The sequence below is a fragment of the Peromyscus leucopus genome, chromosome 5 (genome assembly GCF_004664715.2).
Source record: "Peromyscus leucopus breed LL Stock chromosome 5, UCI_PerLeu_2.1, whole genome shotgun sequence".
In the NCBI taxonomy this organism is placed as follows: domain Eukaryota; kingdom Metazoa; phylum Chordata; class Mammalia; order Rodentia; family Cricetidae; genus Peromyscus; species Peromyscus leucopus.
This window is the reverse complement of record NC_051067.1, coordinates 42300844-42324666: the sequence shown is the minus strand read 5'-3', so window position 1 is coordinate 42324666 and position 23823 is coordinate 42300844. Positions and strand designations below refer to the sequence as shown.

At 43.5% G+C, this 23823-nt stretch overlaps 1 protein-coding gene across 1 annotated transcript in view; it reads right to left on the bottom strand.

The window, feature by feature from the left end:
- The window catches only part of Elmo1 (engulfment and cell motility 1), a 434336-nt gene that overhangs the window by 30199 nt on the left and 380314 nt on the right, over nucleotides 1-23823 (bottom strand). The window contains 2 exon segments of the mRNA XM_028855855.2: nucleotides 7198-7310; nucleotides 15789-15952. Coding sequence (XP_028711688.1) covers nucleotides 7198-7310; nucleotides 15789-15952 — 277 coding nt within the window.

Genomic DNA, 23823 nt, shown 5'->3' with positions numbered 1-23823 from the left:
AGCACAGCACACCGACATAGTGGTGATGAACATCTGTGTCAGTCAATAGCGGCAGCTTGATTTGTAGTTTTCTTTTGTGAGAAAAAAAAAAAAAATGTGCATCTTCCTTTTAAGACTCAGCATGATGCTATGAGTTCCCCAGTCCCTTTGGGCAATAGAAGAGTGGATCTCGTCATTAAAAGCAATTAGCAAGAAGCAATGAGAACATTATCAAAGATTGTTTACTAGCATCTATGGAGGATGTGAGAGCTAATGTGGAGGCCTTGTAGTGAATTACAAATTAGAATATATTAACAGTTGTTTCTCCATCTCCAAACTAAAATATATGGAGACAATCTGCCGCTTCAATCTTTCTGTTTGTTCTTATTCATACTGTTCTTTTGTCTTTCTTGCTTTCCTCCTTTCCTTCGTCATAGGCCCCTCTTTTCCTTCCTTCCTCCACGCTCCTTACCCTTGGTAAGGATCAGAGGGAACAGCTGGTTTCAAAGTCCATGTTACTGTTTCTTTTCTGTACTGTAATAAAACCCTCGAACCAAAAGCAACCTCTGGTGGGTGGTAGAGCATGATTCAGCTGCCGTTTCCAAATCCCAGTCCATCACTGAGGAAAGTCGACGGCAGGACAGGAATTGTAGAGGAACTGCTTCCTGGCTTGCTCTCTGGCTTGCTCACAGGTTCACCCTCAGCTACCTTTCTTATATAGCCTGAGACTAGCTACTCACCTAAAGATGGAGCTGCTTACCATTGGTTGAGCTCTACTACATCAGTCAATAGTCAGGATAATCCTCCACAGACATAACAGACATAGGCCGGTTAGATCTGGGTGATTCTCCAGGTGACGCTTTACTCTCAAATGTCTCTATGCTATGTCAGGCTGACCGTTAATGCCAACCAGGACAGCCCATATACTGGGAAGAAGGTCTGATTAAAGCTATTTGTGATGTCACATGGATTATTATAAACTAAAAATCACTGAGAAGTGAAATTCTTATAACACTGTCCAACAGTGAAAATGATCCAATAAGAAACAAATTTAAAATTTTCCTCCATTTGCCAACTTAGCCACAGGTAAGCATGCCTTCTGGTCTTTAGAGGAGACCAGAACATTGAGTAATAGTTACTACCACTAGTGTGACATGTTGACTTTTACATGAGGCAGAGGAATTGAGTCTGGTCAACTCTGCTTTGGAAGCAGGGGACTTCCTAGTGTTGTTTGGTAGCAGGCCCTGGGAATCCCTTGTCACAGAAGTGGGGAAGCATTTCCTAACCTCTGCTGTTAGAGTACTTCTGGTAGGATGTTCCGTTTTGCTAGGACACCCTTAATTAAACCAAATCATCATCGTGTTCAGAAATTCCACATCTGGCCTAAGGTACAACCTTTCAGAATCAAAGAACAGTTCCGGACAGTGCCTTGAAATGGAAATGTCACTTTCCCAGTGATGAGATCCACAAGTTTCTCTGTTGGTTCAGGGAGGGGAATGGTAGCTATGGTGGCAGCGAAGACCACTCTGCCTTTCAAACACTTCTCAATTCACTGAAATGTTCTTCGAAACCAGAGACTTGTGTTTTGATTCTGAATGCTGCCTCCTTGGAGGCAGTGTGTCCTTTCCTAGCTCATGATTCCAGGACTCTCATACACTCAGCAAGATAATTGGTCCTAATGAATCCTGGGTGGTCACACAGACCTTGGTTATACACCTGGTCCTGGCACTCTGTTATAGCCCTTAGCAAAAATGATAGACTGAAAGATCCTTGTTCTTCACTTAAAAAGTGATAGCCTTAACTTCATGAGTAAAACATATATGAAGTGTCCATCCTGTATTCTCTACCGGGCTGGTTACCAGCACTTACTTGCTCACTCCTGTCAGAGAACATGTCCCTTTTCACCCTACCATTTACGCTACCACATTTTTGAAATGGTGATTATTCATTATTTCGACCTATTGAATGCCTTTCCCCAACTTCATCTATGTTTTCTTCATTTGGAAGTACCTGCCTTTTGTTAAAATGAACTAATTAGGTTTCGTCAAACACCAAAAGAGAAATGTAATTAAAGAGGGAAGAAGCAGCTTGTTGCCTGGAAGGCTTGATAAAGTGCTGCGCCTGAATGATCCATTTGGCTCCAGGCTTCTAACGGGGTTGCAAGAGTTATGTGAGGTACACAGACTTTGCTGACTGAAGTGGGAAGACAAGTTTTATCTAGCACAGAATTCCGAGATAACTCGGTCATGTTGGCACTTAAAGACAGGAAGCTAGCAAGCATCTTTAGTGAGAAGCAAGCTTTATGGTATCGTTTCTTGAAGTGATTCTATAGTATTTAGCCCAGGGGTCATCAAGACCACTCAATACAATGATTCTGAGAAAACTAAATTGCTAAAAGGTAGAAAGTAGAGGAAAATGTTGGAGACTACAGTCTCATGAAACAATGATAGTTGTACCACAGACAACCTCTAGGAGTATATCTTTGCTGTCCCTCTAGGCATACGTGGGACAAGAAGCATGGTCGAGTCTTACATTGTGTGGTCAGAACAGAAAGCAAAAAGCAGGCATGAGACATCCAATAGTATGCTTCTTGTGTTTAAAAATTATATGCCAAGAAACTACAACCTAAATAGTAGTCATAAGAGTAGTTTTGAATGCTTGATAGCATCCTAAGTGCTAAAGACAGTTTAGTTAACCCTTATAATTACCGACTTGATGTAGGAGGTAACACCATCCTCGTGTGACAGAAGAGGAAAAAGAGTCCAGGTTGATGAATAGATTGTCAACAGCTACCCAGCCTGGAATGGGGAGGCTGGGGCTTAAGCCAGATTAACATGTATCATGTGATGTTCTGCCTCCCAGGTCTACTGTGGCCAGACATTCCAGAAGCCCATACTTATCTTGTTTGCACCAGACTGTCCCAGTATCAGAGTTGTGGATGAGATAAGATGATAGGCAAATGCCGGCTGTGGGGCATTCTGACAAAATGTAGCAAAGGAAAAGATGTTTTGCCAACTCCTCCACTTTGGGTTCTGTGAGAGTGGAAGCTCTCACATTTTCCCCTGTAAACTTAATAACTGACTCTGCTCATCTGTGTCCTCCTCACTGTTAGATAAGTGGGTAGGGAAGTGGCCATGGCTCCTACACGGGGAGTATCAGACCTAATCTGTGATGATGGCTCCTTGAACATGCATGCACTTGAAGGAGTGGTGACCAATTTTACGGTCTACCCTACCAGGCTGTGCAAATCTAAATGCAGTGTTTTGATGGAGCGATGGGAGACTACATGCAGTGCAGGCAAAGGGCTGGTAACCAGACTTAACCGACAGGCCTTTCTACTTGCACCAGGAGACTCTTGTATTGAACACAAATGGCCCTACTCTGTCCAGATCTTTACTAACTCATCAGCTAGACACTAAGGCTTTTGTTCATTAGGAAGTTCATCAACAATGAGGGATAAATATCTTTTTAAACAAAATTCTGTAATTATCTTATCTAGATAGGGAGATTCTGGCACAGTCAATTCATTTCAGCCTAGAAAGGAATATCAAATAGTGTAGTGGACTGGAAGGTTCAGTGTAATTGTAAGTACTAGGATTTAGCTAGCATCAATGAAAGCTCTTTGTGCCTCTATGTGTTTCCTCCATTCCAAATACTTCTGTGTCTGTTGCCCAATGTCAAGTACAGAAAGAAAATGTTGAAGTTACGTTTATGGGCCCATATATCCTGGATATTGATCTGCCCAGAGACAATAAGGAGATGAGGGCATATATCTAACTATCTGGCTAACAGTTCTCAGATCCTGGAGTGCTAGACTCCCGTGCTGTAGCATTTTCAGACATCAGATGTATTGCCTGAAGACACTAAGGGGGCTAACTGCAGAGCCAAAAAGACCACGACTTCTCACTCTGGACCAGTTTTTTTTTTTTGTTTTTTTTTTTTTTTTTAAGCACAATTTTCCAGATGACCAGATGACCAGTGATTCCTTTTCTAGGAGCTACATTCCAACTGCCTTTATTCCTTGTAAAAATCTTAGAAAACAGGTATTGATAGTGAAAACTGCTCAAGTCCACAGACCTGGACAAGGACAGACAACCCTTAGCACTATAGTGTAACTTCTTCTGGGAGCATCACGTACTTGGTCATGAAGTCCAGCACAAGGAATGCAAATAGGAAGATGGGCGTGAGCTCATTCCTCAAGGGCTGGATTTAGGCAATGAGTTCTCTCTTCTTTTATAATGTAAGCCTTTCTCAGTTGCAGGTCTAACTCAGCCTTGCATTGGTCTGCCCCCATCCTCTTCCTAGGCCTATGTAAAGCTCTTTGGCTTCACACCCTCTCCAAATAACCACACTTACTCTAGGAAGTTCTGCTTTCTGAAATCCTTCAGCGTAGTTTTCAATGGTAGCATCAACATATTTCAATCACTGAACATTCAGCACAGAGCAGTTAAAGTAAATGGCCAGAGGGATGGGCACAAACACAAATTGATTGCTGTCATTAGTGGATGAGCTTTGCGTCCAAGCGAGGCATCCATCGGGTTTCAGAACTACCCGCCAGAGTTTCCCCAGCTCATAACTAATGTTGGTTCTTAGCACAGTTGTTAATGCTTCTGCTTTTGCCTGGCTTTTTCTCAATTTCTTCACCCTTCCCCAGCTGTTTCTTCTAGGACAGTAAGATATGAATACTTGCTGCAATCAGAATCCTGTCAGCAGAGCAAAAAACAATCAAAGCCCAGAAACAGCAGGGACTGCTTCCTGTCCAGTGTGCCTGGTCTACAGGCACCTTTTTGACTTGACACTTTGTGGTCAGAAATCAGAGACAACTCAGAAATCCGTCTTGACAGATTCTGAAAATGGATTCTACCTCATTTTAAATCACCATTGCTTATAACCCCAGTAAAACAACTCTGACCTGGAACAGCATCAATATGGAAAATTTGAGAATATGGACCACCCAGGCTGCAAGTACCAACAGTGGGTGGTGGTTTGCCTGATGGTGCAAGGGAGTCATGAAGAGGAAGGATGTGGGATCAAGGAGATGGCTCAGTGGGTAAAAGCACTTGCTGCACAAGCCTGATGACATGCTTTCAAGTTTTGGAATTTACAGTGGCAGAGAAGACTCACAAAAGTTGTCAGGCTTATTATGTTGGAGAGGATGTGGAGCAAGGGGAACACTCCTCCACTGTTGGTGGGAATGCAAACTTGTACTGCTACTCTGGAAATCAGTATGACAGTTTCTAAGAAAATTGGGAATAAGTCTTCCTCAAGACCCAACTATACCACTCGGGCATATACCCAAGGAATGCTCAATCTTACCATAAGGACACATGCTCAACTATGTTCATATCAGCACTATTTGTAATAGCAAGGACCTGAAAACAACCTAGATGCCCCTCAACTGAAGAATGGATAAAGAAAATGTTAGACATATATACAATGGAATACTACTCAGCAGTAAAAAACAATGATATCAAGAAATTTGCAGTCAAATGGATGGAACTAGAAAATATCATCCTAAGTGAGGTAACCCAGACTCAGAAGGACAAACACAGTATGTACTCACTTGTAAGTGGATACCAGATGTGAGGGAAGGGGTGGCCAGACTGCAACCCACAGCTCCAGAGAGGCTAGCTAACAGGGAAAGACCCTAAGAGGGACACATGGATGACCCAGCGAAGGAGAAGTGGATGAGATCTACATGAGCAGACTGGGTGTAGGGGGGTGGCAGAGGGAGAGGAGTAGGGAATGAGAACATAGGGACATGGGAGGGTCGAGCTAGAACAGGGACAGAGTGGGAGGGCAGGGAGGAAGATACCATGATATATGAGGACATCATGGGAATAGGAAGAGGCAGGGTGCTGGGGAGGCTCTCAGGAATCCACAGGGATAACCCCACCTTGGTCTGCTGGCAGTGGTCCAGAGGGTACCTGGACTAGTCAACTCTGGTGACCGGTCTAGCAAATACACTAACTATCATCATAGAGCCTTTGTCTAGTGACTGATGGAGGCAGAGACAGAGATCCATGGCCAGGTGCCAGACTGAACTCTGGGAATCCAATCAATGAGAGAGAGGAGGGATTCTGCAGGCGGTGACCGTCGAAATCATGACAGGAAGAAGTGCAGAGATGACAGGCTACATATTGGAGGCCCATGAGCTGTAGACTAGTGGCTGTGAAGCCCCCAGAGGACTGGACTAGGCCCTCTGGATATGGAAGATGGTTGTTTGACTCGAACTGTTTGGGGAACACCCAGGCAGGGGGATTGGGATCCATCCCTGGTGCATGGGCAGGCTTTTGGGAATCCGGTGCCTGTGGTGTGATGCCTTACACAGCCTTGGTGCAGTGGGAAGGGGCTTGATCCTGCCTAGGCTCAGTGTGCTGGGCTCTGCTGACTCCCCATGGGAGACCTTGATTTGGGGGATGTGGGGTAGCTTGAGAGGGAGGGCTGGGAGATGGGAGGAGGGAGGAGGTGGGATCTGTGGGTGGTATGTAGAATGAGTAGAAAATTTCTTAATAAAGAAAAAAAGTTGTCAGGCTTCTATTTGTGCACCATGGAGTACGTATACCTTCACCCACGCACAAATCAGATAGACACAAATACAATAAGGACAAAGAAAATAGACATTTTAAAAGTAAAAACTAGAAGGAAGGGCTTGTAGATTTAGAGGATGAACCCTTCCTCTTCTGGAATTTTACAAGTTACTCAACCCCCAAGATCTCCATTTTGTTATGCGCAAATGTATATGGTTAAAATATGTACTTCATAGAGCTATTTTGAGGATGATTTTCATTAATCCAGTTATGTATTATTCATACATATGTTCCGAGAAATGCATCTTTAGGTGATTCTATTATGTGACTGTCATAAAGTACATTTAAACACAAACTATGGGGGTACAATGCTCCTAGTGGACACCATTGTATGTGTGGTCCCCTGTTGACTGACATGTGGCCCAGGGCTATGTAGTAACACATTGAGTGAATAGCCTTGCACATGGGTGAGTCATAACATGCATTAGCAATTTTTAGCACCACTTAGCTCCATGGACCTTTTGGTCATTTTGAAATTTGGTTCTCCCTACACGTGAAACATGGTCTAACCTAGACTGCCATTCTTGTCTCAAGCACAGTGCTGTCCTTGAATGACACTATGCCTTTGTGATTACCCCAAAGCAAGCTACTGTTGTCACTGCCTGTGTATGGAGTTCTCAAACAGTACCTTGTCTCCGACGAGCGTTGAGTTTCCTAAAGCAGGTCCCTTCCACAAGGCGGTTCAGGCGCTGCTGTTTGATCAACTCTAAGATTTCTGGCTGGATCTTCTCCTTTAGTTCCCTATTGGAGGACAAACACATCATATTCCACAGTGCACCTGGAGAAACAGCCCATGGTGGGTAGCACTGTGGGCTGATGGACAGGGAGCCTGAGCTGCCTCTTTTCATGAACACCCTAGGACCTCCCCAGCTGGTACTTTAGAGAATCATTTAGAGATTTTCTAAGTGGTGTTTGGAAAAAATCTAGGCCAGGGTTCCCTGTTGAAATACACTATTGAGTCTCTGACATTTACAGACTATCCACATAAGTGCCAGCCACTTTTGTGATTTTTCTCCAGAACAAAAGCCTTCTGAAAAATCCCTTCTTTTTACAAAGTCACAGATATAGGCAAAAGTCCAAGGAGATAAATTACTGGCCCTTAGTTTTTCTCCTGTAACAAAGAAACAAAACAAAACAAAACAAAACAAAAAACCTACATCAGTTTTATGATTTGACCAAGCAGGAATATTGAGTGACCATGCAATTGCTACATCCCATAACTAACTATATCTTGAGCAAGGAGCACCTTTTGTTTTTTATGCCATCTCTCACAAATGAGAACCATAACACTGTCCCAGATTCTGGCCTACAGAGATTGAGATAATGATGGGATAAAATTAATATTATTTGTAACTTGTCTCAGGCTAATAGGATGTAATTTAGTTTGAGATGAACTGTGCTGCAAAGATTCCATGATAGAGTGAAATGGTTTTCTAAACCTTTAAGGGATTTTGTATGTTATGAAGCTTTATTAGCATCCTGTCATTTGAGGCTAGCAAAGTCAGCAGTATTCTAGTCAAAGCTGTACAGAGTGCTGCACAGCTGAGCCCTTAGAGACATGTTGAAAGTACTATCTATAACATGGATCCAGAAGTCAGAAAACCTGGGTCCAGTCTAGGCTGAATCTGTGACTAATGTTTCATATAGCTCATCTGAGTCTCAATTTCCTAACTGTGAACAGGGATTAGAATCTTGCCTGAGAAAATTCTATGACTCCCATTGGAGAGTCTCTATAAACATCGGTCAGCAATGGAAGCATTATCGAATTTGCCTTGGTGACCATCTCTCTTTTGCTCAGCTAAACACTCCAAATGATCACTATGACCTGCACTCAAGGCTCTCACATTCACTAGCTTTGACCTTGATTCTACACTTGCTCTGGCACTGAGCAGGACACCTGTTCTCACCTGCTCCTGATTTGCAGTTGGGCAAGGCACTTGTGATTGACAAGTATCCCTGAGACTAGTAGTGTATTGTGTAATTTTATCTCATTTAATTTCACTTCCCCCAGACTAAAACACATTTGAAGGATGAGTATTAATATCACCTTTCCCATTCTACAAATGTAGAAACTCCTCAGGAGCATTAAGTTTGGAGTATAGACTCCAATCTATCCTGTGCTAATATGAACAAAAAAGAAAAGTGAGAGGGGCTGGGGGAGATGGCTCAGCAGTTGTGAGCATTTATTGCTCTTGCAGAGGACCCAGGTTTGGTTCCTAGCACCTCGTGGCTCACAACCATCTTTAACTCCATTTCCAGTGGATCTGGTGCCCTCTTCTGGCCAGTGTGGGCAGCAGGCATGCATATGGTGCATATGTGTACATGTAGGCAAAAACATTTACATACACAAAATAACTAAATGAAAACTTTTCTGAAAAAAGAAAAAAAGTAACAGAAGGAGGATTTGGGTATCTAACAAGATGTTCTTGTACTCCACTAATATGACAGTTAAACTTAATTTTCAACTTGATGCAATCACTTGGTAAATAGGCTTCTAGATATAGTTGTAGGAGACTGTCTTGATTGGGTTAATTGAGGTGGGAGGACCTGCCTACTCTGGATGGTACCATTCCCTGGGGGGAGATCCTAAACTGTGTATTTTTTTTAAAAAAAGTGAGCTCTGCACAAGCATTCATCATTCTCTGAGGTCACTTCTCTGACATGCTGTACATTGTCCTTGAACTGAGCCAAAATAAGCCCTTTCCCCTTAAGTTGCTTCTGTCGGGATATTTTGTCAAAGCCATAGGAAACTGTGGGAGGCCAGCTCCAACCTTCTAAAAGGGTTCCTATGAGGGGGAGAGGGGGGTAAGAAACTTATAGATAGAACGATAGCAGAGAAGGACAGAAACACAGGATAGCTCCAGGAGGATCTGGATTGAAACCCAGTGGTCCCTTCTGCCTCTTCAAAAGGGCTTTTTACAATGCCAAGGGGCAAGGCAAAAGATCTCCCCGTTGTTAGATCAAATCACACTGCAGAGGCAAGGGTAGACCCTTCAAAACACCTGATAGCCACACCCGTGGTCAAATCATCCCTTTGTGCAGCCCTGCTGGGTAAAGCAAGCTCAGATTCTTGGACCCTGAGTAAGTTCTCACTAGGAGACCTCTGTGGGTCTCTACAGCAAACGTCACTAGAACAATTAATACACATTAGAGAACAGAAATGGCCTTGAGATCCTGGTGATATGAAAATGCTGCACTAATGATACAGCTTGGATAATTTGCAAGGCCTTCCATGCATAGGCCTCTGAGGGTCTCAACTCAGGCTTTCAGATCACTAACTATTTATTACCACTGCTCATCTTTTATAAAATAGACTCAGTGAATCACAGCTTTGATGAACCCTGAATGGAGTGGAGAAGAAGTTGAACACTGCATGGGCAGCTGCTCATGGCAATAATCATTGCTTCTGACTTCTAAGTCTGGGCAACCGGGCAAAGAGGGAACGATATCCTCTGGGGATGGAGAGAAAAGGGGAGGAAGAGGTTTGGAACTCATCGATTTTGAGGCTAGTTTTTACAGGGTATGGTTAAGATATTAAAATTCAGAGATGAGATCATGAAGATGAAATTTCACGAAATTCTAACTGATGTTTCAGGTGAAATTTGGATATACTTATCATCACACATGTCTTCACCAAATCCAGTGGATGTACTAAAAGAAGCAGATCTACATTTCTCCAAGAGAATTTATAAAAGAGTTTGCCCACCCCCACCCTCTTTAATGAAACTCTGAAGACTCCAAACATGATTGGACAAAGGGAAATTAGAAAGCCTTTTTCCAACATTCTTGGGCTTCTTCTGTTTCCCTGCAAACAGACTTAGCAGCCACGAATTCACACTGCTCAAGAAAGGCCCAGCAACTCTTGCAATGTGTTCCTGTGACTGAGATATGACATCTTAGGCACACCAGGTAAAGACTTTGGCTGTAACCCACCCTCTGCAATGTCTGGCTTATAGTCACTGAGGCTGGGGTCTTGGGTTCACTGGCTGACATGCAAATGAAGAAGGAGAGAGATTGAAGAAGGGACAAAGGTTCTCAACCTTCCCTTTGCTGCGACCCTTTAATAAATATAGTTCCTCATGTGCTGGTAACCCACAATCATAATTTTTTCATTGCTACTTCATAACTGTAATTTTGCTACTGTTATGAATTGTAATATAAATATCTGATACTTCTGATGGTCTTAGGCAACCCCTGTGAGAAGGGTCTCAACCCACAGCTTGAGAACCATTGGTTTAGCACCTTCTCTGGAAAACGGTTCTAATTCAGGCTCAGCAAGGCCAGTGCAGTACACAGAAGACGTTCAGCACCTCTAGACTGAAGTTAACTCTTGGCTTGTGATCTGCCAAGCTGGGCCACCACTCCCCACTGGTTTGGCAAATATTTTCTATAAAGCATCAGATAGGAAATGTTTTAGGCTTTGTGGGCCATTCAGCCAGTAGAAAAAAAATCAATGAGTATGGCTGAAATTTAATAAACTTCATTTACAGAAATTGGTAGTGGGTAGATTTGGTCCAAGAACTATTGTTCAAGAACTCCTGAACCAGAAGGGCCCTCTGGAAGCTTTGTGGTGAGTGATAATGGCAGTGTCATGGAAGCTGATCTTTCGCTGTCTCAGTTCTGGAGAGCTTCAGGGCCCAGTCCCTGAACTACTTCTGTTCCTTAACTAAACAGACCTGTGGCTTTAATGATCAATTTTATACTGACAGCTCTCAAATTTGTTTTTCCAACCTCGACCCACCTGCTGACCTCCGAACACATCTGCCTGACTATATCCCTGAACATCCCATGGCCTGACACGTCCAGAGCTGAACTCCTGGGCTCCTGCCCAAATCACTCCACCCAAAGTGCTGCCTGTTACTTGCTTAGGTCCCAAATTTGGAGCCCATTCTTGCTTCTTCTCTTTGTACAACTACATTTAATCCAGCAGGAGACACCGACTCCCCTTCTCTCCAAAATATAATTAACACAGAACAAAAACTAATCTTATTATCTCTTGCTTAAATTATTAAAACAGCCTCCCAAGTGATCTTCCAAATATGCCTCATTATAGTGTTTCCAATCCAGAACTCCATGTTAGTCACCCACTCATAACCCCACATAGCTTCCAACACAACTCCATGTAGTTCAGTGAGAACCCACAAAAGTCTATTTAATCATTTATTAAGGGGTGCGGTGGAAAAACAGACTCACGAATACAAAACAAGGATGCTGCTGCTGCAGATGCTGCTGGTCCAGCTGCTGCTGTCCTGTCATTCCACCCAACGTCGATGGGGACCAACTGCCAGGCTCGCTTCTCCTCAGGCCACCCCAAAGAGCGCACAACCCCTATTCCTCTGCTCTGAAGCAATCACGTACGCAGGCAAGACCATATCCTAGGGTTTCTAACCCAAAGCCACTGGCTGAACGGAATGAGTTCCCACAACACTCCAGTTCTAGACAGCCTCCTGGAGTCACCTATTGCTACTGTCTTCACTTATTCTGATGCTGCCACATTACCCCATGGTTCACTCAAAGCTCAAATCTACTCTGACCTCAGGATGCTCTGACGAGTAGTTCTTTATCCAAATATCTACATGGCATGCCCCCTGGATCCCTAATATATAGCTTCCTTCAAATGTCATCATTATAATTAAAGAGATCTGCTTTTACCATGTTTAAAAATAGACTTCATTCCTCTAATCTTGCTTTATGTAGACAGTCTATCTATATAGCCATTCTATCACCACTTAACCTGCTGTCACCTTACACATACTATGCACGCATGCATGCATATTATCTATTTCCCCCCTCTAAAATTTAATATCACAAGGGTTAGGGTTATATTTGTTCTATTCATTGCTGAATCATAAACAAAAGAACAACAACCAGCTTGTATCAGACATTGGTAAATATTTTTCAGGTGTTTGAACACTGAACATGGTATACCTATATATACTGACCTACTGGAGTAGGTTTTGAGTGAAACACTAGGCTGGTAGGCTGGTCTTTAGGAAAGCTGCAGTTGGTAATATATATGTATCAGCTTTATTTCTGGCTCTTTAAAAAATTTTCTTTTTCATTTATTTCTCTTGTATATTCTTAGACAATGTGAGAAATACACAAATTGTCCAGTTCTCCATTTCATATACTACTAATGGCACAAATTGCTAAGTTCTGTGTTTTGTAATAAGATGATCATTTATTCAGTGCATATCATAAGCTGAGCATGCACTGGTCGGTTTTCATATAATATTGTGTTGAATCCTTGCGGCAGCCTAATGATGTGAGGGCTTTCACTGTTTCCATTTCCCAGAGAGGCTTCTCCAGAAGGCACATTTACAAATGGCTGCCCTGAAATTGGAGCTGGTCTCTGAGCACATTTTCCCCATCTGTTTTACTACTTTGTTGTTGTCTCTTCTCTTCTTCCAACCCAGTACTGAATGACCCACTTCTGGACTGTTTAAGCTGTTTATATCTATTAGCCTGTACCAATAATGAGGATGGATTTATCTTCTCTGTTAAGTGACAAATAAAAAGTATCTCCTCTTTGAAATCATTCATCAGGAACCAGGGAGTAAGGCAGGGCTGCTTCTTCAGCCACAGCTATTTCCCAAACATTTGTTCACTCAGAGTTAACTTTTTCCTTCTTGGGATACATGACCATTTTTATCAAGATATGGCTGATGGATTTGCATGGAGCAGAGGTTCGCCACTGTGTTGTGTGTGATAATGTAGGCAGCCATGGGAGGGAGAGAGGGCTATGGAGTTGGGGATGCTAGAGAGCATCTCTACCATCAGTGGAAGGCGAGGTGCTCAGACTCCAGCCAGGCTGCTGTCTATGTTTGCAGAGTGAAAGACTTGAACTAGACAGCCTTAACAGTGGTCTTTAGCTCTCACACTCTGGTATCCTAACAACTGAGTTAGAATAGATGCAGCTCTTGTGGTCTTTTTAAAATTTAGATGTGCTTCCTGTAACTGAATACCTAGCAGTCTGGAATTAGCCCCATACCTGAGAGGCATCTAGTGCTTCTTAGTACCTTGGGTTGAGAGCCCACCATGGAGGGACTGCTTAACATGGACTTGTTAAAATAATAAAATTAAGAAAATAAACATGCATGATCATACTCCTGGGTGACTTTGTTTATTGGCAGTCATGTTGACAGCATTTACATTTCATTTAATCCCACAATAAGCTCCTGTCCAGCAGATCACAATAACAGAAAAAACAGATCCCCAGTGGACAAAGTAGAACCTGCTTCCTGCCTGCTGGTTTCAGAGGCTGTGGCTACAGGCTGGCCCCTCACCTTCTTATTGAAACATAATGTTCCTCACATCTTGTTATCACTTAGCTGCACTTATATATGCCAAAGATTCCAGTGAGGCCTGGTGCTTTCCAGTCTCCTGGACAAGAGTGGCATTAAAGTCATACCCGCACAGGGGATATTCTTTCCATTGGCACTGTGTCTCCTCACTCAAGACACATCAAGGTAAGAGCTTCTTGTAACAAAGGAAAAAGAAACTCCAGCATGCAGTGTCAGAGCTTTGCAAGTAAAGAAAGGAAGGCGTAGCAGGGTAGTGTCCACGCTGGGCTGGCTGACATCCTCCCCTGCAACAGTCACGGTCAAGCACTGATGCAGAGTCAATTGGCTTTGCTGAAGTGGGAGTAATTTAGAACCACTTGGCCTTCACTTAATCAACTCTTCAGTCCTCCATTTAGGTTTTAAGAATTGTCAAAAGCATAATAAAGCATCCTTCTGTTTGCACATTTGCTGGAACCAATGATTTAAAATCCAGAATTTTGTGAAGGTAGGTCCTGAAAAAGTGTAGCACCACACTTCCTGCTCATAGGTGAGAAACTGCATCTCCCAAGAGCCAGCTACTTACTCCAACAACTCTGTGCTTGGTATTTCCGACTGTGACTATCTCCTGGCTGAGGATCAAGAAAACAAAAATCCCAGCTATGTCTCTTAAAGAACCAGAATTACATGTATGGAATGGCTTAAGGGTTTATAACAACATGAGTCAAGTCCTCTAGAAGCATTCTCTGCCCCCTGCTGATGAACTTCATGTGCCACTGAAGTCTATAGTTCTAATGTAGTTTCTGGTGGTGCTTAAGATCTGAAAGCAAATCGTCCATGTCACCACCTGGCTCCTGTCTTTTCTAACCTGTATACTTTCTTACCTTACTTTCAGCCTTACACATGCAGAACCAGTCTCATGGGGTGGATGGAGCAGTAGCTGAGGGCTAAGCAGGTTTAAGGCCAGGTTCTTCCCTAGGCTACTTCTGTCTCTTTGGAAATAACACTTGTGCCTACCTCAAGGGATGTGAGGAAATGAACTTGAATAAAGTTTATGAATTGTCATCCATTAAAAGTATCATGTGCATGGACACAAAGAACACACACAGACAGACGAAGAGAGAAAGAGAAACAGACAGAACAAGCAGCAGGAGATAATACCCACAAAAGCCCAGAAGAAGTCCCTTCTAGTCTTGATTACAGAACAGGACTAACTGGCAGATCCCTTCCCTGCTTCCCGCCTTTACTCCTATGTCCTTTTCTATAAAATATGAAGGTGATGAATCTAATCTGTTCTTAGCAAAGGAAAAGCAGGCCAGGTCTCAGAAGAGATGACGTGAACAAAGTTCTTTTCCAGATTCAGAACATATTTGGGATGGAGATACATGAGGTTTTGAAATGGTTGTAAGTGACATTTAATGCAAAGTCCTGTAAAGGGGGGGGGGCTGCTGTCTCCCCCCGCTGGGAGCCTGTTGGTTTACAATCATAAAGGTGACAGGGCATGCTCTGGTGCCAATCATTGGCCAACCCCTTGGGACACAGAAGGTTGTCCTTCCCTTTCCTTACAGCTCTCACTGGAACTTATACTGCCTCAGGATTCGCCATGCTTTAACAATTGGGGTGCCTCTCTCTGAACTCAAAAGGTATCTGTGTGAAATACAGCTTCACAGAAGAAAACAAGACAACCCCTGCACACAACTTTGTTTAGGTTCTAAATGTGGAAGAAGTCAAGTGCATTTTAGCTACAGATCCCTGAGAGATCACCTAGAACAGCTGTCCACCCCCACAAAGTCCCATTTCAAGGAATGAGTTACCAAAAGGCTTCCCTTAAAGACTATCTTTTGGAAGGTCTTCTGCTGATGCCAATGAGCTCACAGCTAGCCCTGCTGTTACATCACTGGATCACTAGGGGTCAGTAGCAGAGATGTGGGTAACTTACAAAATCGGGCGAGACTGGAAATCTTCCTGGTTCATCCTCTCAGACTGTCGGATTTTCAGGATTTCAGTGTAGCTCAGGTTCTGCAGTTTGCTTTTGAACTGGTCCAGGGAGCTAGGCTTGGTTGTAAGCGCTCTCATAACCTGCTCCTTCACCACCTGCATTACCTGCAATGAAAGGAAGGCCATTATATCCCCAGGGCTAAGCTTTCCTGGTCAGAAAAGACGCCCATGTCAGCTCCTTACTCCCCTGGGTGCACAGTGTGACCTCTGGGCTCCAACCTTGAGTATGCTTTCCTAAAAGATAAACTTCCATTATGTAAACTTCGATTTTCTCACGCTGTGGGAACCACAAGAAAGAAAATGGGCTATGCTGGAGTGAAGGGCAGGGGAGAGTGCCTATTTGCTCTATATATTATGTGACAGCTACTGATATAACACTATAAACAGTACAAACACAAGAGTCAGAAAGGAACAAAGGCCAAACCACAGCTAGAAGTCTGCATATTAATTATTTCTTCCAGGAGAAAATTGCTGTGATACAATTAACTGTGAGGTTTGGCTGGCAGCAATTCAAATGGATGTGTATAGATACCTACACCTCGCAGACCTTTCCCCCACGTTGTTAGGGCCTGAGTGTTCATGCAAATTATACATTTGGAAGTGGGCCTGTGCTCTTTCTCTTTGAGTCAGCAACTAGACAGAGGGTTCATTATATTAAAACAGACATATCCCATTGGAAACTTCAAGAAAAAAAAAGAACATGGTAATGTATGCCTCTGGATAAGCCTTGTTCACAAGAGGCCATTAACCATTGCCTCTATTAATATAGATTCATCTTCATCAAAATACATAAAGCAAAAAAGGGTCAGAGGACCAACAGAGACATCCAAAGGGCTTGTAATCTTACTGCTGCTCTTCATCCTCCATTACAAATGAGAATAACAAATGTTACACTCTAGTGAGCATGTACCAAGTGCCTGATGCCCTGATAGGCCCTTTACATGGGTGTGTGCCACATCTTCTCTTCCTTTACCCACTTAAATCTACAAGCAGGTATTACCAGCATTTCAACTCTATGAAGAAACTTAAGAAATTAGCTTAACATTAATCACATACCAATCACAGTCGGTTGGTATGTAGAAGAGCTGAGATTTGGCCTCAAGTTTGTAAATACTACCACTTCTTTGGCCATCCTTCCTTAGTGCTGCTTAGGAATTTAAAACATAAGCCAAAACTGTATATGTGCATCTGCTTTATGATGACTTTGGTACTAAGGACCTTGTTATGCATCATCTCCTGTAATCCTCCCTCCAAAAAAGAAGTATAGGATATGAATGTTGTACACACAAAGGAACTGAGGGGAGACTGATGACTTGTCTAACACACTTATCTAGAAGCATTCCAAGGGAACAAGTATGGTGGCTATACTACAGATGTGATGTTGAACAAATATGAATCAGATACAGACTCTGCCTTCTCTGAGCTAATGGGCTAATGAGAGACATGGACAAGGCCCAAGATCATCATAGAATAATTATGGAAAAGATAGATGGTTAGGCTCTGCTGGCAGGTAGGAGACATTTTATTCAAGGTCCATTTGCTATCATCTCCACAGGAAGAATGGGTGATCAGCTGGTGCACACTTGGACAAATGACCTGGAACACCACCACACATCAGCAGCTCTGAACCTGGGCTACAACTAAATAAGAACTGACTATCTAAGCATCATTCCATGCTCCAAGAGAGGACACGTTCCAGCTGACCTTTAACTGCATCTGCTTGTCTACTCTGAAAAAATTGTTAATTTGGGATGTTTTACAAGTATTGAAATCCCAAACATTTCATGCCATGTGCATCATGAATGGCTAAATTTGGTCAACACTGAATTACTCTGCTTTATCGTCAGGGGTTACTCTTTCTCCATTTAGGGAGCCTTGAAGTGAAGCCAGTGAGATAATGGTTTCCCAATGTTATTTGCTCTTCTGGTGGGTGGTTGGATGTGCAAGAGAGAAAGAGGTACAATGATTAAAATAAAGAAGTGATATTTTAAATTGGATCAGAATAAAACTGAGAGTGTGGAGCTAGCCCTACTCCCCTTATTTTATAAACGAAAAACTGGAAGTTCAGAGAGCGAAGTGATTTGCCCACTGCATGTATTTAAGGAGGTATCCCAAAAGACGGCAATTTCCATATTTTACCTGCCTAGACTCATGCCAGGGCTTATTCATGATCATGTGATCCAAACTGCCCAATGAACACCCTTGTCTAGATTATTCCAATTTAACCTGAGATATAGCCAAAGCCTTCATTTAGAGGATGATGGGAGACAGAGAGATAATGCAACAGACTCAGGCAAAAGATAGAAATGTGAGTGCAGAGAGTATCAATAGTGATGATCTGCATTCAACCAGAAAGGCACTCTAACTTTACATTTTGGTGTTTGAGGTACATGAATCAAATTCTATTTTCTTAAGTTGATATGAATGGGATTCTTGCCATTCACATCCAAACTCTCAACAAATACCCAGTGAAGGGAAGATGAATAGAGTTGATGGGACTACTTTAATAAGAAGACAGGTAGGCTGGAGAAATGGCTGTGATTCAGAACAATGGCTGCTCTTCCACAGGACTTGGGATTGTTTCCCAGTACCCACATGGTGGCCCAGAACCATCTGTAACCCCAGTTCTAGGGAACCAAGTGCTCTCTGGACTCTGTGGGCACCAGCTATACAAGTGGCACACAACATACTTACAGGCAAAACCACCCATAACACGAAATAAAATTAAAATAACAAAAGAAAATTACTCTTAAATTCACCTTTATATACCATGGTTGAATTCTTGCTTGGAAATAATGATGGTCTCTTACCAAATGCACGGACACGTTCCTAGTCACATCTGATGCTTAGAGCGTCATTAACTCCCCGGTACAAGATTACTATCCCCCCTGGGTGGAAGAATATCTAGTAGAAAAGCCCTTTAAATTCTCCTTTCAATTTGAAAAAAAAAGCAGCATAAAACTTTTCCTAAAGGTAGGTGGGTTGACTGGCATCTGCAGCCAGGAGGAGGAGTAAAAGCTGTGGGCATGAGGCACAGAACAGCAGTTGGTGGAGTCCAATATGGGATGCACTTGCCCACTCCTGGCTCACTGTCATTTTGTGCTGGCCCTAATAAGTTCAACTCTTACTCTTTATGCCAAGCAAAAGAAGAAAGAGCCCACAGGTTGTCTTTTGATTTGTTTGTTTTTTGTACGATGATAAAATACCAAGTTAAACATCTCTCTGGGTCTTTGCAAATTAGCTTCTAGCTTCTGTAGTTTTTAATAGTTAATGGTGTGAAATCTCAGCAAGTCATGTATAAAACTTAAAATAAGATATTTTCAGTTACCATTGTTGATTGTTTCTTCTTTGAAGAACATGGCACCAGTTGCCTTTTATTTGAAAAACCTTCAGATAATAAGGCAGAGGTATCAGCAAATGAATGGTGAAATATTTTACTTAGATACTAAAGAGAACACACTCTTCGAATCTACATTTGCTGTTGGCATTGGTCCAACATTCAAGTGATGTCTGTAGCATGAGGATACTAGGGTATGAGAAGTCCTCTTAGCACATGCTGTTTTCTGTAAGGTCTTATCGAATAAAAATGTGGGATTCCCATAAGACGTCTGTACTTGACATGGAGAAAAGTTTTGGCCCCTTGGAGGACTGTTTAAAGCACTGAACCAGACAGGCCTTGGGTAAGTCACTCTAACTACTGTTCATTTAAATGTGTTCCTGGGTCCTACTCCAAGACCTACTGAGCCTCCCTGTGTTCCTAGTCTAGTATCCTCAGGCCTTGTCTTTATGCCTGCAATCTTCATACATCATCAGTCACTCTCTCACCCATCAAATGGTTTCAAGCACCTTCTCAGGGCAAGGTGCCGAGGGACACTGAGAGCCTTGTGCTAAATGAGCTCTCGGCCTGCACTGACCTCCCAGAAGAGAGAAAGTGATGTCAGAGCACAGCAAGGGCCCACACATTCATTCGGCAAATACCACCAAGCCACTCTCAAATGATGTCAGCACATGGACACAGCACTGGGACTTCAGCTACAGACTGAGAAGTGGCCACATGCAGACACGCTGTGGTAAAGGGAGGCCATTCTTGAGAAACAGCATGAGCGAAGCTTTGAAGGCAGAAGGGAGCACAGCACTGTCGAGAGTGGAGAAGAGGGTGTGGTAGTCTCCTTGGCAATTTGCTAAGCAGTGTTAACAGAGGAAAAGCACGTGGCTTCAGAGTCAGCAGTGCTGTGGATATCGCTCTGTATAAATAAAATGCTGATTGGCCAGTAGCCAGGCAGGAAGTATAGGCGGGACAAACAGAGAAGAGAATTCTGGGAACAGGAAGGCTGAGTCAGGAGACACTGCCAGCCCACCGTCATGAGTACCAACATGTAAGATACTGGTAAGCCACAAGCCATGTGGCAACTTATAGATTAATAGAAATGGGTTAATTTAAGATGTAAGAACTAGATAGCTAGAAGACTGAGCCATTAGGCCAAACAGTTTAAATAATATAAGAGTCTGTGTGTCTATTTTATAAGTGGGCTGCGGAGAAAACTTCAGCTACACAGCAGTGTTTATTGCAGAGTCTGGCTCCACCACCACTCACCAGCTGGGCTGGACAAAAGGCTCAGCCTCTCTGAATCTGTTTCCTTATCTTCAGCAGAGATATCACCTGTCCTAGTTAGGGTTGTCATTGCTGTGATGAAACATCATGAGCAAAGCAACTTGCAGAGGAAAGGGATTATGTGACTTATGCTTCCACATCACTGCTCGTCACTGAAGGAAGTCAGGACAGGCACTCAAACAGGGCAGGAACCTGGAGGCAGGAGCTGATGCAGAGGCCATGGAGGGGAGCTGCTTACTAACTTTGCTCTCCCTGACTTGCTCAGCCTGCTTTCTTATAGAACTCAGGAACACCAGCCTCACCCAGTGTAGACTGGGTCCTCCCCCATCAAGCACTAATTAAGAAAATGCCCTACAGGTGTGCCTATAGCTCAGTTTAATAGAGGAATTTTCTCTACTGTGGTTCCCTCCTCCCCAGTGTCTCTAGTTTGTGTTAAGCTGACATGAAACTAGGCAGTACATCATCTGTGGTCAGATTTAGGAGATGCTGAACATTGAGGGCAGTATCTTATAAGGCTCCATCTTAGCTAAAATTTGAAAGATAGCTTGCCTAGAAATATAATCTCCTTTTCAGCCTGCAGGCATGCACACCTCACATGATGGCTCTATGTATTCACAGCACTTAGAGGGAGATCATGATTATATTCAGGCTGCAGTGCACAGAATTGGTTTTGACAGATTCCATGGGGATATTTTCTTTAAAGAGTGTGCCCGCTCTCACCCTGAGTAGTTTCAGGGCTTTAGGGTTGTTTTGTTTTGTTTTGTTTTTTACACTCTTCAGCTATACATCCTGCCTTGGTGTGACCACTACATTCCTCTGGTATGAGGCCTGGCTGTGTGGGCTTACAGGCTGACTGTAAATAAAGATGGCTGTTCTGAAGTCACAGAGGCCTAGTGTCAACCTCTGGCCTCTCACAATTTCATCATGTGTCTGCAATTACAGCAGATGGATCAGAAACATTTTCTTCACTGATAAATGCAAAAATGTTCTTCTCCATCTCACGAAGAATATGATTTCCTTTGGCATCATTAACCATACTTTGTCTCCATTTCTTCAGTGTGATTCTCCTGGTGCTCTGAGATTCCTTCCTTTATCACATCTGTCTGAAGCAACAAGGCCTAATTTGTAGGCAAAAACCAGTCTGTGTTTGATGGGGGCAGTGAGGCCCTTGTACCTCTTTCTCTGTACAGCATCATTTCATAGTCTAATAAATAATTGGCGTCTATGTAGGTGGCACATTCTGTCAAGGAGCTAAGAAGCCTGAGCTGAGAAAATGAACAGTTTTCTGGAGACTAAATCTTCCCAATGGCTTTACTATTTTTCAGTTAGAGTTCTGGGATCTCATTCATCCACAAGCCAAGGACTGTTCTCTAGGTACCAGACACCCACACTCATGACTGTCAAGCAGCCTCAATGGTGAACTCTGAACTAAGGATCATAAAACATGGGACCATTAGGCTTGGGAGGCTGCATGCTCATTAAAGCTGGACAGTTGTTAAATGCAGGGTGGAGAGATGTTGACTCTGCCTCCTGACTATTCCTTCTGCTAATGTCATATCATTTGCACTGACCCTCTCCCAGAACCACCTTCCCCACATCTGTCCTGGTTTGGCCAGTAGACTATAGAACTGACAGTCTAATGTGTTACTGGCTGTGATAGTGTTAATGGTCAAGTGGACGGAAGTCTAGAATCACCCAGGAGATGGCCTTCTGGGCCTGTCTTTGGGGTATTATCTTGATTACTTTAATTAAGGTGGGCTGACCCACCTTAATTAATATAGCTGGGCAGAATAATTTGGACTGTGTAAAAGTGGTGAGAAAGAACTTAGCACTGGTATGCAGAATCATCACTCTGATTCTGATTAAGGATGTGATCGGTGCAGCTTCCTCAAGCACCTGTGACTTTCGGGGTCTGGCAGACTGCATCCTGGAGCTGGGATCCAAAAGAAACCCTTCTGCCCCAATATTTTTGCTTGTTTGTTACAGAACTTGACCGCACATCAGAAGGAAACTAAGACACTTTCCATCGTCCCATATAACACACTGTCTTCACTGAGTCCAGCACTTGAACTCCGTGACCTCACCACACTGAGCGCCTCTCAGCACCTTGGCTTTCCCTCTCGTGCCTCTCTGCCTGCTCTCTTTCCTCCTGCCACAGAGACCTTCCTTTCTTCTTTTAGGTTCTGCTTTGGAAGACACCATGTCTGCTATGCCTCCCTCCTCCCACAGAACTGAGATCCAAGCCTTCATCTCCCACTGAAGTCCTCCTTGCATCACAGTGGACAGTCCTCGTCTCCTCTGCTTACTACCCTCCAGAGCCTGTGCAGCCCAGTCATGTAGCATTAGCTGGGGAAAATATCGGTTTTATTTATGTCTTAGAGGCTCATCACACGGCCCAAAGAAAGAGCCAGCCTCTAAAGCCAATAGTTTCCAACCTTCACAGGAAAACAGAGTTTAGGATGAGTTCCGTCAGGCTCAGCCCTGGAGACTTTAATTCTAGAATGTATTCTAGAAGTGGGTTCTATTTTTCCAGTACATTCCATGCCAATGTACAGCTGGGGTTGAGGAATCCTGGCTTGAGAAAAGAGGGAGCAAGGAGAGAGGCGGGAGGACTGCCCTGCCAGGAGGCTAGCAGGGCTGCCCCTGCCCTCAGCATGCCTGCTAGTGTGACTTACAGATGCCATCCGAGGACTGGAGTCATTATCTGCCACTGTCTACCAGTCCCCTAAAATGTGGACGGCATCATTGCCCTTGTCAAGGACAGTCAGGTAACAAGAGCAATCAGCTATTGCCAGGGAACTGGCTGCTCCCAGCCTCTTTGGGCAGGCTCCTCAGATGCCACCTCTCCTGGGGTCATAACCTGTTTCCTGGGCTCTCTCTCTCTCTCTCTCTCTCTCTCTCTCTCTCTCTCTCTCTCTCTCTCTCTCTCTCTCTCTCTCAGGTAGTCACAGAGGCCATGTTGAAGGCATCTGGCTATTTCAATCAGGAATTCTTTAACAAGGGCAGCCAACATTTTTTCCCAAGAAATTCTCTGTTCCTTGGGCAGCAATCAGAGTTAGCATCCCCAAATACTTGATGAGAGCAGAGCAGCCACTGTGTATTAATCCTGAGCAGGTAAGCTTGTGGCTGGCAGAGTCCAGGCAGGGCTCAGGGAGGGGAGGGCAATTGTGGGAGTACCAAAGGTGATTTTTCAAGTGTACTCTGAGAGCAAAACAGATGGTGAGGAAGGGAGCTGCTATTCAGCTCTTCCCCTGACTCTGGTTTTGTGCTTCTGATAAAGCAGGGCAGCTTCAAGCATCCTGCCAATATGACCATTGTCTGAACAGAGATCTCGGAGGACCTTGGTGTTAGCCCCCCAAATAGC